The 19,042-nt window shown below is 37.5% G+C and overlaps 3 protein-coding genes across 7 annotated transcripts in view; all 3 read left to right on the top strand.

Annotated features, from left to right (window-relative positions):
• Positions 1–19,042, top strand: part of LOC132159302 (zinc finger protein 208-like) — a 164,080-nt gene that overhangs the window by 19,083 nt on the left and 125,955 nt on the right. The gene's annotated exons all lie outside the window — the stretch shown is intronic.
• LOC132159446 (zinc finger protein 239-like) lies at positions 5,083–7,512 on the top strand. Its single transcript, XM_059568941.1, has 2 exons — positions 5,083–5,279; positions 5,673–7,512. The coding sequence occupies exons 1-2, from the start codon at positions 5,231–5,233 to the stop codon at positions 6,533–6,535; spliced, it is 912 nt and encodes a 303-aa protein (XP_059424924.1). The 5' UTR covers positions 5,083–5,230; the 3' UTR covers positions 6,536–7,512.
• Positions 14,677–19,042, top strand: part of LOC132159443 (zinc finger protein 501-like) — a 69,537-nt gene continuing 65,171 nt past the window's right edge. For 2 of the 5 annotated variants that reach the window (XM_059568937.1, XM_059568935.1), the window contains exon 1: positions 14,732–14,842. Coding sequence is in view for 1 of the 5 variants with exons in the window: in XM_059568938.1 (XP_059424921.1) it covers positions 14,749–14,755 (7 nt within the window). In the remaining 4 variants the exon portion in view is untranslated. Of the gene's footprint in view, positions 14,843–18,967; positions 19,028–19,042 lie in introns of those variants that run through there. The other 3 variants (XM_059568936.1, XM_059568938.1, XM_059568934.1) reach the window with 3 other exon arrangements.

Raw genomic sequence — 19,042 nt, forward strand, 5'->3', positions numbered from 1 at the left:
ACCACAAAAAGACAAATCCCCAGAACCATAAATACTCATTCTCTCTCCTCCATCTCTCCAATCTCAGAGGCAGACATTTCTAAACTTATCCTTTCCAGTCATGCTACTATGCTCGATCCTATCCCCACTCACCTCCTTCAGGCCATTTCTTCTTTTTCATTTCTTCTTCTCCTGCACTCACTCACATTATCAACACCTCTCTTCACTCTGATACATTTCCCACAGGATTCAAGCAGGCTAGGGTAACCCCACTGCTTAAGAAACCCTCTCTAAGTAGAGAAAACTACAGACCCTTCTTCCATTCATTACAAAGACACTTGAATGACACTCAAGTTGTTCCACCAAGTCTCTATGTTTCTTGCACAGAACAATATCATGGACATGCTGGCTTCAAAAGTGGCCACTCAACTGAGACTGCACTGCTCTTGGTTACTGAAGACCTGAGACTGGCAAGAGCAGCTTCCAAACCCTTAGTACTCATCTTGCTGGATCTGTCTGCTGCTTTTGACACAGTTAATCACCAGATCCCCGTCCACCCTCACGAAGAGGAGTGTCTCAGGAGCCACACTCAAGTGGTTCAAGTCTTCCCACTCTGGTAGGTCCTTCAGGGTGTCTTGCAGTGGTGAGGTTTCAAAATCACTACTTTTTGCTACTGGGGTTCCTCAAGGCTTAGTGTTTGGACCATTTATTTTCTCTATCTAGATGTCATCTTTAGTATTCTTCATTCAGAAGCATGTTTTTTGTATCATTGCTATGCTGATGACTCTCAACTTCTCATTCCAACCAGATGATACAGCAATAGCTGTTCGCATTGCAGCATCTCTGACAAGACATTTCTGGCTGGATGAAGTATCATCACCTTCAACTCAACCTTGCTAAGACAGAACTGTTTGTGGTCTCAGCCAACCCACCACTTCATCAAAACTGCTCTTTACAGAGGTTCGTCAGCCATAACTCTTTCCAGGACAGCACGAAACCTTGGAGTTGTCATAGATGATCAGTTTAAGGTTGCCATAGAATGCATTGGTTCAGTATTTAAAATTGTTCTTTGATGTCACCTGAGTGTGTATGTGAAGTTTTATCTCAAAATACCCCACATTTAATTTTTTCAACTTGAAATAGTTGTTGAAATGGCAACTATTAGGTTATGAGCCAAAACGCACTGTTTTTGTGATTTTCCCCTTTAAATGAAAATGAGCTGGTGCTCTCGCCTACCCTTTCAGAAGAGTGCGGAGCTTAAAGAACTCTATGCTTGTGGGCATACAACCTCTGTAACGGTTTAACTGGTGGTGACCATGTGACTGACCTCACATTGCTTCCATATGTAATTTTCAACTACCACATTCCTATTATGATAATTTTGGTAGCACATGAAGGCAGCATTTGTGAAAATAGGCAGAAACAATGGTAGCTTTAGTGAAATTAACATTAACATTTAGTAACACAGAGAACCAAGAAGCTCTTTTGGAAAACAAAATATGACATGTGATGGTTGCTTTGTCTGGAGTTTGGATGTTTGCTCACAAAGTGTTGATATTGAGCCCTCTTTCAGAAGCAATCTTTGCATGACTCCAGCACTGAACAAGTCCATGTTTGGGAGGAAATCTGGTGTTAAATGTTAGCACAAACGTATGTAGACTCCTATATTCGTTGATTCATCCCAAAACACAACACTTTTAATGGCTCATTGGCACTGACATTGTTTCTTCAGCACCTACAGCAAGAAAACAGTAATGGCAGATGACAGCTTCTCACTCGGGCTGTGTATATTCTAAATGGGCAGAGAGCTTCACAAATGGGTGGGACTTTCCCCAAGTATAACATCATAGTATTGATATGATTTATTGGGATTATAAAATAATGACTGATTGGATTTTTACCATTATAAACTGGTTGTTTTCACACACTGTGGCCACACAACTGTGTTCAAGTACCTTATCAAAGTGATTTTTGCATTACATGGCACCTTTAAGCTTCACAGACCATATTTCTACAACAGCCTGGTCCTGCAGATTTGCTTAATACAACATTAGAAAGATTAAACCCTTCCTAAAAGAGCAGACCGCACAACTCCTTGTCCAAGCTCTTGTTCTCTCCAGACTGTTGTAATGCTCTCTTGGTGGGCCTTCCTGAATGTACTATCGAGCCTCTGCAACTCATTCAGAAAGCAGCAGCCAGAGTTGTCTTCAATTAGCTAAAGAAACCTCACGTCACACCTCTCTTTATCAGTTTTCACTGGCGTCAAATTCAAGGTACTGATGCTTGCCTACAAGTCACCTTTATTTTTAAATTTGTGCTTTAAACTAAAAAAAAGGTTTCAAAGCTCCTGAACGACATAAATTAGGAAAACAGTGTGTCAGTAATGCAAAATGACAGTTAAAGGCAGCTCATCATTGAATTCAGTGATGTCATCATCTCAGTTCAGTTTAAATAGTATCTGTGCAATCATTTGCAATCAAGTCAACGATATCACTTTGAATTAAGTGACCTCAACTAGCAAGCCAGAGGCGACAGCGGCAAGGAACCGAAACTCCATCAGTGACAGTATGGAGAAAAAATCTTGGGAGAAACCAGGCTCAGTTTGGGGGCCAGTTTTCCTCTGACCGATGAAACCAGCAGTTCAATTCCAGGATGCAGCAAAGTCAGATTGTGCAGAAGAATCATCTGTTTCCTGTGGTCTTGTCCCAGTGGTCCCGGTGGGGCTCTAGTTGTTCTGGTCTCGGCTGTCTTTCGTGGCTGTAGAGGTCCTTTCTAGGTGCTGATCCACCATCTGGTCTGGACACTTACTGGACTGCAGTGACCCTCTGATCTGGATACAGACTGGATCTGGTGGCTACGGTGACCGTGGAATAAGAGAGAAACAGACTATATTGCAGGGTTCCTCAAATCTTGCCCTGGAGGGCCAATGCGCTTCAGAGTTTAGCTCCAACCCTGATCAAACTCACCTGCCCGTGATTTTCTAATGATTCTGAAGTAACTGATTAGCATGCTCAGGTGTGTTTGATTAGTGTTAGAGCTAAACTCTGCAGGAAAATGGATCTTGTGCGCCAGATTTGAGGATCCCTGCTATATTGCATCTTTTGCGCACTCAAGTCTGTTATTTAAAATGTAGGCAAGTGGTATGCGCGCTCATAATGGAAGCGACGCGGTTCTTGTTAAAATTTAAATAAAAAAAGGCAAATGGATATGATATTTAGTTTCATTGTAATGACGGTATATATACACATTTCCCTGAAGTACATTTCTGTGGCTATTATTATGTTTAAATGAAAAACGAAAAGAGGCAGTGGTATTTGATCTCCTATTTCGTTTTATTGTAAATATACAGTGAGGAAAATTGTAGTAGTACAAGGCAAGCTGACTGTAGTTCCCAAGTACGCTGCTGTCAAACTCGCGATGTCCGAACTACTGAGGATGCCAGTCCGACATCAGCGTACTTTGTGTATTGAGAAACCTGCGCAGACCTACTTCATCAGACTTTATTTGCCTAATCTTCCCGGTACTTTAGACTGCAGTGGAAATGCAGAAAGCAACAGGTCTGGGGAGAAAAAAGTTCCTGGTACAAATGTTCCGGGTAATAAAAGGATTTTCATAATCGAATCAGGATTTTTGAATCTTGCTGATATGCGACTAATAGTCGAATCATATGTTTGGGGGCTGGGCAAAATACATTTTCAAGTCCGACATTCGACAGCCATAATTACTGATGTTAACACACAGAGAAAATGTTAACAAATGCCTTGCAGATGCAAACGGGGTAAAAAAAAATTTTTTTTTTTGATTGACTAAACGACAACAAAACCCTAACAATTCACAATTTTTACAATAATGCTCTCATTATAAAATTTGCCTATCTGACAGTAGTAATTAAAGATCACGTTTTTCGTGGTTTTTTTTAAGCTTTGTGTTTACAGTGTGCAATATAACGTGTTCATGTTTTGCATATAAAAAAAAAGAAAGTATTTTTCACTCAATTCACCTATCTGTATACCGCTGTTTTCACTGTAATAAAAACGGGCTGATGACTTCCTTGTTCTATAAAGCCACTCCTTCAGAAATACGTAACAAGATCTGATTGTACCCGTGGTTCCTGTGTTGTGATTTGACAGCAGCTGAGCGCACGCTGCCCTCCTGGAAATGCGATAGGGCTAGTTTTGGACTAGTTTTGAGAAGTAAGTGGGCCGGATTTGTTTTGAAAACCTGGCAATCCTGATCTGAACGCACGTGCTGGAGATGTACTTCTAATCACAGAACGCCTTTACTGACGAGATGCACATGAAAATCGCATTTCGAGTTTTTGCACAGCCCTACCATCTATTTAACAAAGCTAAACAGCTTTGCCCTTTGTATAATAAGTTACAGAAACTGTTAAATGCACCAATTTAAATAATAAAATACACTTACCGGTTGTGGTCCATAAACAACGCCTTCTCCAGACAAAGAGGGAACTGCTCCATCTTTCAGGAATAATCTTTGTTCAAAAATCTGGCATTAAACTGATTGAGATTGAGGAAGCTGTTCTCAGCAAAATGTGCTGCACATAGTTTTACATGTGGATTATAATTTTCGGGAACCGAGTTAAACATAAATTGTAACCATTGATCTCCAAGTACAGCGTCCCTGGTAAGCCCAAACAAAGGTGATTGGACTCCGAGATGAAAATAACAGCGTTTCGACAACATGGCGACGAACACACTCTTCAAATGCAACTCTTCCTCCTTCTCCTTCTTGTATACACTTCGTTATTTATACAACATAACGTTAATATTAGGACTTATAGGATAGAAACACAGCAGCTAATTCACAGCGTTTTATTATAATGGTGTTCTCATTATAATGGTATGGGTGTGACAGTCCAGTCATAATTATTAATATTCTGCATTGTAGTTTGACCAGTGCTGTGCGCTGAAGAAATATCACTGTAGTACTACAATGATGCGCTTGACTCAAAACCAAATGCATCTTATATCAGGTAAATAATATATCCAGTAACTGATTTATCTTTAATTATGGCAGATCTGCTCCTCCCTCAGTGAAGCTCCTCCTACAATCATCACACCTTCAGTGAAGCTCCTCACACAACTATCACATCTTCAGTGTAGCTCCTCCCACTGCAGTTCATCAATAAATGCTGGAATATTTCCATCAGTCTACAAGTGAAGACGAGCATCAAATCATCAGGAAGAAGTGAAATCTGCAGAGACAGAGTTTATTGAAGAACAGAGAGAACATGAGAGATCCAGAACCCTGCAGAATGAACCACACTGAAGAACAAACAGGTTGGTGTTTATTATTCATCCTTCATCAATGAGACTGAAGAACAATTAAAGTTATCAGCAGTTCGTCAGATAGTAGAAAAACACAGTTAAACTTATAAATAATATAGGGGGAATTTTGTATATTGTAATTGTATAGTTTATTAATGTTATTATTATGTTAGATATTTGTGGATTTGATCAAACTTTGAATAGATCTCAGTACAGCAACATGGATTTATCCCTATTTTTTTTTTAAGTAATAATCTGAAGATCACTGTACCTTGTTCACTGAAAGAGACTTATATATATATATATAAAATATATCATAATTGTTTAGCCATTGTCTGCCTTTACTTCACATTTGTTAGTTTTTTAAATGTATTTATATTGTAACTTTTTTTACTTTCATTTCAGCCCTGCTAGAGGAGAGTGAAGAGCAGAAATATCATGATGTCAAAAGTAGAGAAAAAACTTGCTTACAGATTGAAACCGTTTCTTTACTGAAAAGTACAGACAAGAAAAGTTTCATCTGCACTCAGTGTGGAAAGAGTTTGATAAGCAAACAGAGTCTCATGTTTCACACAAGGGTCCACACTGGAGAGAAACCATACACATGTGATCAGTGCGGGAAGAGTTTCACACAACCATCAACCCTTAAGGATCACATGAACATCCACACTGGAGAGAAACCATACACATGTGATCAATGTGGAAAGAGTTTCAAAAAACAAGGACATCTTAAGAGACACCTGGACATCCACAATGGAGAGAGACTGCACCCATGTGATCAATGTGGCAAGGCATTTTTGAGGACTTCAGACCTGAAGTGTCACCTGAAAGTTCATACAAAGGAGAAACCACATTCATGTTCTTTATGTGGAAAGAGTTTTTCACAACTGTATAATTTAAAAGTTCACCAGAAAATACACACTGGTGTGAAAGATCATATGTGCTTTGTGTGTAAGAAGACTTTTATTACAACTGCAGAATTGAAGCAGCACCAGAGGATCCACACTGGAGAGAAACCTTACAAGTGTTCACAATGTGACAAGAGATTCAGTCAGACAGGACATCTGAAATCACATGAGAGGATTCACACCGGAGAGAAACCTTACAAGTGTTCACACTGTGAGAAGAGATTCAGTCAGTCAGCACATCTGAAATCACATGAGAGGATCCACACTGGAGAGAAACCGTATCACTGCACTGTATGTGGGAAGAGTTTCAGTGATTTATCTTCTCTACGCAGTCATAAAATAAACTATCACATTAAGTAATTTATTTCCAGGTCCAGTGCTTTCAAGTGCAAAATTGCATCTCTTCCATATTAATCTGTCATAAGAAACATAATTAAAATTTGTCACAGTACGTCAAGTTCATCTTCAAGACATGGAGATTTAAGATTTAGATCCAGGCAGAGATGATGCATTTTACCCAAAGAACAATATGTAAAAGTTTTATTCTTGTACAGGTGCTGGTCATATATTTAGAATATCATCAAAAGTTGATTTAACTAATTCCATTCAAAAAGTGAAGCTTGTATATTATATTCATTATTTACACACAGACTGATATATTTCAAATTCTTATTTCTTTTAATTTTGATGATTATGACTGACAACTAAGGAAAATCCCAAATTCAGTATCTCAGAAAATTAGAATATTGTGAAAAGGTTCAATATTGAAGACACCTGGTGCCACACTCTAATCAGCTAATTAACTCAAAACACCTGCAAAGGCCTTTAAATGGTCTCTCAGTCTAGTTCTGTAGGCTACACAATCATGGGGAAGACTGCTGACTTGACATTTGTCCAAAAGACGACCACTGACAAGAAGGGCAAGACACAAAAGGTCATTGCAAATGAGACTGGCTGTTCACAGAGCTCTGTGTCCAAGCCATAGCTGTCAACCCTCCCGTTTTTTCCATGTTTCTCACGTGTTTTAGCTCTTTTCCCGCTGTCTTCCCGTTTTAGTATTTTCCCGTAAAATATCCCGTATTTTTATACTCTGTGTTAACTCAGAACACGCAACTATCTGTGTCTGTGAAGTGGCTTGCACTTGGGTTGCTAGACCTCCAATAAAGCAGGTGGCAGTATAAAGTAGCTTAGGCTACCATCGAAGAAGAAGACAGTTGCAGCGGCGCCAGCGGGCGGGAGAAAGAGGGAAAAAGTAGCGGGAAGTGAACTTCGAGAGTATAGTAGATGAGTGTGATGTGCGATGACGGATCAGAATGCCGAATGCCAAAATCACAGAATAAATGCCGATATTTGAGTAAATGGGAGTCCACCTTCCACTACCTGACAAGCAGCCATGTAGGTTTAAATTATGCCTTCTGCAAAATTTGTCGTTGTCAGGAAAAACGACGTTTCGCAGCACAAAATTATTATTAATATTAAATTATTATTAATATTACCTTGTTCATAAATAAATCACTTTTAACAAATCAATTGGTCTGTCATTCTTTAATATATATTGTGTCCTTATAAACTCTTTAGACTGTTAATGATTAGTGCTTTTTTTAAAGTTTGTGGATAAGAATCGTGTAAATAAAAAAATCCCTTATTTTGGGGATGGATTCCGGGGAATCTCCCTTATTTTCAATGTTCAATGTTGACAGCTATGGTCCAAGCACATTAAGGCAAGGCAAGTTTATTTATATAGCACATTTCTTACACAATGGTAATTCAAAGTGCTTTACATAAAAGAAAGTAAAATAATCATGAAGAAAAATAATAACAAAAATAAAACAAGCAATGTTAAAACTTTTAAAATGATTAAAACATTTAAAAACAGTTAGAAAATGATTTTACATAATAAAATAAAATTAACAGAGAGACGAAGGGAAGGAAAAGATGTGGTAGAAAATAGTGTACAAGCAATAGGGATAACCGCACCCTGGAGAGGATTGTGAAACAAAATCCATTCAAAAATGTGGGGGAGATTCACAAAGAGTGGACTACAGCTGGAGTCAGTGCTTCAAGAACCACTACACACAGATGTATGCAAGACATGGGTTTCAGCTGTCGCAGTCTTTGTGTCAAGCCACTCTTGAACAACAGACAGCGTCAGAAGCGTCTCGCTTCAGAAAGGACTGGACTGCTGCTGAGTGGTCCAAACTTATGTTTTCTGATGAAAGTAAATTTTGCATTTCTTTTGGAAATCAGAGTCCCAGAGTCTGGAGGAAGACAGCAGAGGCCCACAATCTACGTTGCCTGAGGTCCAATGTAAAGTTTCCACAGTCAGTGATGGTTTGCGGTGCCATATCATCTGCTGGTGTTGGTCCACTGTATTTTCTGCGGTCTAAGGTCAACACAGCCATATACCAGGAAGTTTTAGGACACTTCATGTTTCCTGTTACTTTATTGAGATGCAGATTATATTTTCCAACAGAACTTGACACCTGCACACAGTGCCAAAGCTACCAGTACCTGGTTTAAAGACCATGGTATCCCCGTTCTTAACTGGCCAGCAAACTCGCCTGACCTTAACCCCATTGAAAATCTGTGGGGTATTGTGAAGAGGAAGATGCGATATGCCAGACCCAAGAATGCTGAAGGCCACTATCAGAGCAACCTGGGCTCTCATAGCACCTGAGCAGTGCCACAGACTGATCGACTCCATGCCACGCCGCATTGCTGCAGTAATTCAGACAAAAGGAGCCCCAAATAAGTATTGAGTGCTGTACGTGCTCATACTTTTCATGATCATACTTGTCAGTTACCCAAGATTTCTAAAAATCCTTTCTTTGTATTGGTCTTAAGTCATATTCTAATTTTCTGAGATACTGAATTTGGGATTTTCCTTAGTTGCCAGTTATAATCATCAAAATTAAAAGAAATAAACATTTGAACTATATCTGTGTGTAATGAATTAATATAATATACAAGTTTAACTTTTTTAATGGAATTAGTGAAATCAACTTTTTGATGAAATTCTAATTATATGATTATCACCTGTATATTACATAATTCTGTGTTTTGTTGTAGGCTGTTTATATAATGCATTCGCATTAGGGGTGTAACGGTTCACAAAATTCACGGTTCGGTTCGATACAATACACTGGTGTCACGGTTCGGTTCGGTACGTTTTAGATACAGCAAAAAGAAAAAATTTAACAGACCAGAAATAGAAGATCCTCCAATAACCAACAGGTCTGGTGTTTGGGTGCACTTTGGATTCCCTGTAAGCTATAATGGTGATGATAGAATGAATGGTAAATAGTAAGGTCTCATATCCGCGGCTATAACGTAAATGTAGCCTACCAATCGCTGTGGTGATGTCTTTTGCCCTGTTTGAATCCGTTGGAAATGTCTGTCTAAATGCTGTGGGGATAGTTTGTTGCGTGTATGTTTCTCCTTTTTTCCGTCTTTTCCCAGATACTGACACATTAAGGTGATGTCGGCGTAAATGAGTTGACATGTTTCAAGTATTCCCGCTGGTGTTTTTTTTTTTTTGTTGTATTCCCGCTGGTGTACCCTAGATGCGACATATCGTTGTTGTTTTTATCCACCACTCTCTTGCCATCACCATTATAGCTTACAGGGAATCCAAAGTGCACCCAAACACCAGACCTGTTGGTTATTGGAGGATCTTCTATTTCTGGTCTGTTAAACGCATTGGCCATTTTGCAACGCGCCTTCAGCGCGTACTGAGTGAGCGAGCGCCTGACTGAGTAGCCTAACATAAACATATAAGTTGGTGTTTTTTTCTTCTTCGGGTGTGTCAGGGGCGTTGCCTGTTACGTCGTTTGGGTTATTGGGCTACCTTGTTGAATGCATATCATTATATTTCACATTTTTTTTTATTTTCCAAATATAATTAATTAGTCCAACGAACCGTCCGGTCCATAATGCGTACCGCGTACCGAACCGAAAGCCTCGTACCGAACGGTTCAATACGAATACGCGTATCGTTACACCCCTAATTCGCATCACCTACAATTTTTTTACTCTTTAATAAAGTAGAAAGTTTTTAAATTTACAAAGAGGCTGTAACACTTTTAAGAAAAACTGACATTTATATTTAACTTATTCTGCGTTGTATGCTTTTAAAACAGCTTCCACTTATAGTGTATTTTAGAAATCACAGTTGTAAGATATACTGTCATTTAGATTTTCAACTGTCCCCTTCATTTTTATTCACATAAGATGCTTTGTGTTGTTAATCAATAAAGTGAGAGATCGATCAACTTTTCATATGTGTATTAAACTTTGATTTTCCATTTTACTGTCTGTTGTTTTTTCTTGCAGGAAGAATGAATAATTTCATAATTTTATTTACACTTAAAAGTCATGGAAATATTATGATTGCTTTAAGGGCTTTACATCAAAAAAAAAAAAACGCCCAATACTGCTACTCAAAACTTGCCCATTTAAGTATAGGGGATCCCCTTGTAAAAATCGCATTCTGGTGGGGTAAAACTCAATTCTTATTATTGGATAAATATTACGTTATTGGCATCGAATAAATCCGCATATATGAAAAACAACCCACAGCAACAGTGACTGCGTTTACATGCAGCCAATAACCCGTTCAAAACCGGGTTATTAGCAATAACCCGGTCGCGCACGGCCATGTAAACACCGGCAAAAACCCGGATATGCTCATATCCCGGTTTTTAAAAACCGGGATATTATACCTGGGGTACCCCTTTTCTAACCCGAATATTTGGTCTTGTAAACGCGTTTCGGCATATCCCCATCAAAATGTGTGTTCTGCGCATGTTCTATTCGCAAGGAATCTTGGTCTTTTGAGTAGAGACGGCGCATAAAAAAACCCCGCGTGCAGTATAGAGGCACAGTAGTGTCAAGTGCTGCTGGTGGATCACACATTCCGTAATATAATCACATTCGACTGATTACACATTCCATGCATACAGGAGTAACTCTCTCTGCTCAAGCATGTAAACGGGTTATCCCGAATGTTTCAGAAACCCGAATAGTGACCTTAACCTGACCATAACCCGAATTTTAACTGCATGTAAACGTAGTCAGTATTAAAGTAGCGGGAAAAAACGCGAACTTGGCAACACTAGGTTGGTTTCGCCTGTGGTGATGACGTCATCATTCGCACGCTCGACCTCAGTGTGGCGGTTTTCCGAGGTGAGTCGCAGCTATTTCACATAATTGTAAAATACTCTTTACATCGTTTGTTTGAGCACAATTTTTACAGGTTTCTTAAGTACCTTAAACATAACTAATTTGTGGGAGGGAGAGTAAGTAATTTTGATCCAGTTAGTGGCGGAAATGCACCATTTTGTTGTTTATCAACTGCTTATAATGTAATAAAATTTCAAGAAGAAAGAAACGTTTACAGAATTATATCTGAATTATTTTCATCAGGTTCAGTGTGAGTATGTGTGCTAACACTTATTTAAGAGTTTTATGAATTAAATTGATTGTCATCATCAGACAATTATCTGTTTCTCTTATTTAGCGGTAAAGATATAGGCTAGGGAAATACTTTGTTTTTATGAATGTCTGAATATTAAATATAAGCTATATTCCGATTCATATGGACAAATCACAGTGTTTGATAAAGTAAGTGAAGTGAAGTGTATCTAAGTATGGTAACCCATACTCTGAATTTGTTCTCTGCATTTAACCAAGTGCACACACACTGTGAACACACCCCAAGCAGTGGGCAGCCATATTGTTGTGGCACCTGAGGAGAAGTTGGGGGTTTGGTGCCCTTGATCTCATATAAGCTCCTTTGGCTAATTCCATGTACAGGTTATCCATTTCTTAATTGAGTTTATATATTTTAGTATTTTCATCTTCTGACAGAGTTTTTTTTTATTTTAAGTTATTCTGTTATCTCTGTAATCTTTTTAAGTTAGTTTTTCTATAACTCTTTGCCTCTTCTCATTGCCATTTCTCTGAATTTAAATTTAAATAGCTCCCATTGTTGTATACAACAAAAAAAATTATTAAAAAAAAAAAAAAAAAAAAAACTAACAATTTAACTTGTTCCACAAAATAGTTATCAGAGAGCAGACTGTTGTTTAATTTCCAGTATCTATGATTCACATTGTCTTTATCCATATACCCATCAAGTGAAGTGAAAAAAGTGACATAACATACAGCCAAGTATGGTGACCTATACTATATGTACCGTGAACACACACCCGGAACAGTAGGCATCTTTTATGCTGCGGCGCCCAGGGAGCAGTTGGGGGTTCGGTGCCTTGCTCGAGGGCACCTCAGTCGTGGTATTGCCGGCCCGAGACTCTAACCCACAACCTTAGGGTTGGGAGTCAAACTCTCTAACCACAAGACCTTGACATCCCATCGATAGGAAAAGGGAAGGAAGGATATCAAAGGAAATCGATATCAATTTGTGATCTGATAGAGGTGCACAAGTTATTTTTGTGTCAGATACATAGTGAATTAAATCATGCGGGATCAGCTAGAAATCTATTCTTGATTTTAAAGATAGAGAGGATTTATTCCACGTGTAATCACAACAATTAGGTTTTAAAAATCTATAACACATCAGTGACTTTTAATTTGTCAGTTATTAAAGAAGTCTGAGATTTTTGAAACTGGTGTTTTTGGATGAAAGTGAAAGTGAAAGTGAAGTATCCGGACTAGAGTTATACTTTTTTTATTATCACATGTAATGTTATTGTTTGAAGCAGAGTTTGCTGTATATTTTCTATATTTAATGGGAGAACTGTTGTGGAAAATTCGCCACGCGCATGCGCACTCATAATCCAGTCAAAGCAGCGCTATACCATCTTCACAGCATAACAAGGTGTCAGATTACATCTGTGTCGAATATAATATAGGAGATACAGCCTATCTTACATTTTATTTCAGTTTGTTTTTATAATAATGTGCATGTTTAATTATTGATGTTAAAATACCATACTACATTTGTTCGTTTAATTGTTGTAATTTATCATTGTTATTATTATGTATATTCAGGTTTATTTTACTGTTTATTTTATAGAAAACCACACAAACACAACCATACAACCCAGTCTGTTGAGTGGTGACAATAAATGGGTTATTCCCAGAAAAGTACATCTTCATTTGGTTTCTAATCGGACAGTCTTTGGTGGGTCAGCACCCCTGAGCTGGCAACTTGTCGTATAAGTGCTACCAATCAGAAGCATTTTTTCATATTGTTTTTCAGTTATTTATTATGGTATTATTCATATTATACATATAATTTTATGCTATTATAAATCTATTATATCACATACCGGTATGTTATTGTACCGTTGTACTCGATTTTCATATTATTTAGTTTCCTTTAAGTTGTACTACATCTACTTTTTAATATAACATATCACTGTTACTATATTTCTACTGTGCACTGTATCAGTGCATATTTTCATTTCCACTGGATCCATAGCCTCATCAGTTACATGTGTTATTATTTGTTGTGGAGTTCATCTGTAGGCTATAGTGCTATCAAAATGAAAAGCAGACTACAAGTGTGTCACTTTTTGATTTGTATTTACTTGTTTTATTCAATTTTCTCAACGATAGTAAATTATTAGTGTTTAAAGATGTATTATTATCCCAGTATTTCAAAGGGAATGAGCTGTGTTCTGACTTGAGACACAAGAAAGAGAGAAAAAAAAGAAAGAAATATGTTGGGATTTCAATCCCAACATATTTCTTTCTTTTTTTTCTCTCTCTTTTTTTCTCACCGAGAAAGCAATAAAACTATGTTTCATTTAATGTACATTCAAATTACATTACATGCATATGTCACAGTTATACTAAATTAACATTAGAATTGTAAACCGAAAAAAAATCAACGAAATCAACAAGTGAGACAAATGTGATCTTACACAATTCCTTACGAAAATTAATAATTTTCCAAACCTAAGTGAATAACTGGAGGCAAAGTTTTTTTTAAATGCATGTAGATCACAAACCTTTGAAATCGGTTGATAAATGTGAACGTTATCGTGTTTTTATTCAGAAAAAACCGCAGCTCCCCCGTTTACTTTCATTTGTTTTTAAGGCAGTCTTGCCCTCACTAACATGGCGGACGCGTTGACGGATCGCGGCAACGGCTCAAAGCGGCCAATGAGGCGTCTAGGTATTTCTATGGGCCAGCCGCTCTTTCTTTTTTTGAAAGAGGTTCCACACTCCATCTGAGTACGTGGCAGTAAATGGACCTAAAGCTAGTTTGACGACCGCCATAAAACGTCGCCATAAAAAAAAACGTTTTTACATCAAAGTCTGTCCATAATGTCAGGTGTCTTTAATCGGTTTCACGTAGGACATTTTAAATCTATACATAAATATATGAGCAGATTTATAACATAGACACAGGGAACAGCATAATTTTGCTTTGCGGTGTTTTTTGTAGCCTACACGTTCCATTCGTGTACATGCAGAGGGCGGGATTTATGAGCTGAACTTCTCATGACTCGCGCGGCACACAGGTCTGATTTTTGGCGCCTGGAACATCCTAACCCGAGAGCTTTTCGGAAAGAGAGAAGGATTCACATCAAAGTCTGTCCGTAATGCCAGGTACCTTTGTGCAAAGCGCTGTTATTTAAGTCATCGCCTGATGAGGTACAAAGAGCTGCCGAAGCTTTAGACGTGGAGTCTTCTGAGGTGAGTTAGATGTTCACGGCATTTCGCCTTTTTAAATACTCTGAGTTTATGCAGCAATATGCGAGGTCGTTTCTGCAATTTCTGTTATCAGATTGCAGCAAATATTCTGACTTTAATGATTTGTTTTCTATCTGCAAACACTCAGACTAAAGAGAGATGATCTACAGGCTGGTCCTGATCGTTATTGAATGAGTGTTTATATTAGTATTATAGTAAATTAAGTTACAAACCTGATAATAATGCACAATGTTTCCATCTAACATTTATTTTGAGGTACAACTCGTCATATTATCGGAGTGTTTTACTAGTTAGCAGTAAACCGAATGACAAACTGTTAATTTTGGGTTGGAGTATCCCTTTAATATATTGTTGGTCCTCTCTTGTTTTTGTTTTATTTTTTTGCAAAAATTTTCAATCCAAGTCATACGGTGTGGTGGTATTTTAGTATGCAAATTTATTCAAAGAATATAAAAAGTGAGAATACAAATCATCACTCGCAAACAGTATTACAATCAGCTTCAAATATAGAAAATGCAAATCCAAAATTAATATAGTTTTAAAAGCAATCCATATATGATGGATTTTGCCCATCTAAGATTAGTAAAAATGATTATAATATTCAAAAGTAATCAAAATGTTAAGAATATATATATTAAAATAATAATACAAGGTATATGAGAATACCTAGTATCTCAAAAGTTAAAATATCAAATCCAAAGTAAAAAAAAAAAGTATAAGTATCTGAGTTAAATAAACCTATAAGAGTCAAAGTATTCAAGTGAGCCCGGAATACAAGAAAAAGAAAAGATGAGAAAACGAGGCTCAGCTAGTATAGACTAGACTGAACTGAACTGAACTCTTTTAGCCCCTTAGGTCTTGTGATCTAAGCCGAAGTCATGTCTCAAATAGATATGAGATAAAAGTGCATATGTTGCCTTGTTTCTCTAAAGTTGCTCTTTTTCTTGTTTTAAATCAAGCCAAAACTCATGTGTTGCGTGTGAAACACAGTAGGCTTTAATTAGTATACATTTATTGTGAAATGACTGCATTTTCGTGTCAATCCATGTTCATTTTTACTGCGAACAATGCGCTGTCACTTTAATTCAGCACATGCAGCACAGCAAACTCGGTACGTAAACGATCGCTGCACTGCTGCTTACGCACTGCTCCTGGAACGCACTGACGGACCGCAACCGCGTGCAGTGTGAACGCTGGAATCCGTTAACATGGGTGCATAAAAAATTATGCAACGCATACGCACCACAGACGGAGTATGTGTGAAACGGGCGTTAGACTTTACTGAAAGTTGCTTTTAGCTTCTTTATAAAAGTATCCTACTGATAGAAAAGTCCTGCTTTTACTTAGAATTTTGACACTTAAGTCAAAGCTTAAGGCTATTCTTAAGAGCATTTCTGAGACGGTTTATGCATACGGGCCCGAATCAAAAGAGCTGTTCATTTTCAAATTTCAACATCGCCTATAATGATTTTAAAAAGCACATGTAGAAATGGCTGAAACTGAATTTTTTGAAAATCTGAATCAGTTGAACCCTTACATCGCAAAATGATTCACTGTTTTGAAGTGCTCCGATTGGATTGCATAATGTAAATCAAGTCATGCAGGTTTGTAAATATTTTTTTTTTCTTTTTGCAGATTTCTTTTTATATTATTATGTACAGAGGTTGGTAGTAACAAGTTACATTTACTTCATTACATTTACTTAAGTACATTTTATGGGTAACTAATACTTTTGGAGTATATTTAAAAAATGGGTACTTTTACTTAAGTACATTTCTAGTGAAAAAAAAATGTACTTTTACTTCGTTACTGTGAGCCACGCTCTTCTCGTTACTTTATCTTAAGGTAATAGAAGTTATAAATGCTTTAGTTTATTCCAAAAGCATCGTCTACTTTTCTCTGGGCAATGAGCGATGCTCATTCGTGAATGATTCTTTTGAGTCAATTCTGTTCAAAAGCTTGATCAAACCAGTTGGCAAACCAGTGAATTGGTTTGTGAATCAGTTTGAATGATTCGTTCAGTTCCCTGCTGTGCGCTCTGAGCGTTTGAACTGGTTCACTCAGAGTTGTAACAAAGTTTAAGAACATCAAGAGCGTTGAAGACGTGGCTTTGGATCCTACGGTCAATTAAAAGCAAAAGCAAAAAGGCTTTTGTTTGCTAGCGATGAATATGTTTATTAGTTGAACAGAACGTGTGCAATGCAGAGACAGTGCAGAAAGGTAAGAGGAGGTGCAAAGACAGGAAATTAAGAACAACATTGCAGTCAGAAATTTAAAGGGGAAGGTACACAAACACAGGCATATCAGGTACACGTTTGAACATTTTTGTGTAATTCTACATATGAATGATAAATGGACTGCATTTATATAGCGCTTTCAACAGACCACATGGCCATCCAAAGCGCTTTACAATTTGCCTCACATTCACCCATTCACACACTCATTCACACACCGACTGCGGTGTCAGCCATTCAAGGCGCCATCCAGCTCGTCGGGAGCAGCTGGGGTTAGATGTCTTTCTCAAGGACACCTCGACACTTGGTCAGGTGGAGATGGGGATTGAACCACCAACCTTCCAGTTTGTAGACAACCTACATAAACCACTGAGCCACTGAGACACAATTATTATTGATATTTCCACTATTTACGCTTGCAGAAATATACATTTGTTTACATTTTGCAGAACAGATGGAAGAAGGTCTGTCAATGTGCATTTGGTTTATGTTCAGACATTCGGTAACTTAGCCGTCGTGTGATGAGTTTTCTCTCTTCTCCATGTCAGAGGTTATTTATACATATATAAGACATAATTAATATACTTTAAAATATAATTTATTTCAGTGATGCAAATCAGAATTTTCTTCAGCTGTTACTCCAGTTTTCAGAGTCATGATCCTTCAAAAAAATCATTCTAATATATTGATTTATTACCAGTTCTGGAAACCGTTTTGCTGCTTAATATTTTTTGGAACCCTGTGACATTTTGTTTAGGATTATTTGATGGATAGAAAGCTAAGAAGAACATCACTGATAGTAAATCAACATATTGGAATGGTTTCTGGAGGATTTAGCAGTTGTAGTTTTTTTAACTGATACCTTTTTACTCTTACACAAGTTACTATTTTGACTATTACTTTTAGTTTTACTTGAGTAAATATTTATATAAGTACTTTTACTTGAGTACAGTTTTTGGGTACTCTACCCACCTCTGATTATGTAACAAAACTTCAAATCATTAATACAGTACACTTACACAAAACAAAGAAAAATAAAGTATACACGAATACTAATCCCATGAGAAAATGAACCATGGTCTTATTATAGTAAAAGTGTGTGTGTAACCACAGATACCATGATAACCAACAAATACCATGGTTAAACAGTGGTTAGTGTAGCAAAACTGTAGTAACCATGTTTTGGGGGGTTAGTTTTCATAAGGGATATGTTTCCAAGTTAACAACAAAACAAACTGAAAATAAAAACCTTAAGGCGACACATATAATGAATGTGGAGATGGAGTTTTCACTGCTTCGGGATGAACAGAACTTTGGATCGTTTTCATATAATTGTTTAGATCAACTCTGAGTAAAGAAAAGAGGTTTAGAGATGTATGTAAGATTTAGCTAACAGGAAACACAAATTGTTATATTTACATCTTTAAATCAGAAGGAAAAGTTACTTGAGATCAGATGAACATTTAAAAAAATTGAGCAAAATGTCTCAAAACAGGTGAATGAACCTTCCTCAGTAGAGGCGAAAACAGCAACTTTGTCTGATGTCTGATTTATATTATAATTTACGTCCATGAGCTTTTTGTGAAATTTGGATTAACTTGACTGTTAGGCTGTCTGATTATTAGCGAGTAGCTCAAATTACAAATAGTTTGAGCTGCATACATTGTTGTGTGCTGGGTTATTTGACCAGTTAAAGAATTACTTGTGTGTTAATAATATGCAACCATTACTCAGGAGTGTATGCAGTTAACATGGATCCCCCCTCAGTTCACAATGCTGTTTAAATTGCAGCTACTTCCACAACAATCACACCATCAGTGAAGCTCCTCCCACAACAAGCACACCTTCAGTGAAGCTCCTCCCACAACAAGCACACCTTCAGTGAAGCTCCTCCCACAACAGTATCGCCTTCAGTGAAGTTCCTCCCACTGCAGTTCATCAATAAATG

This window comes from Carassius carassius, chromosome 16, assembly GCF_963082965.1.
Source record: "Carassius carassius chromosome 16, fCarCar2.1, whole genome shotgun sequence".
Lineage (NCBI taxonomy): Eukaryota > Metazoa > Chordata > Actinopteri > Cypriniformes > Cyprinidae > Carassius > Carassius carassius.

Bases quoted from the DNA above. Each gene is read 5' to 3' on its own strand.
- LOC132159446 (XM_059568941.1), top strand. From the start codon at position 5,231: ATGAGAGATCCAGAACCCTGCAGAATGAACCACACTGAAGAACAAACA. The intron at 5,280-5,672 runs GTTGGTGTTTAT...CTTTCATTTCAG, and splicing joins CCACACTGAAGAACAAACAG to CCCTGCTAGAGGAGAGTGAA.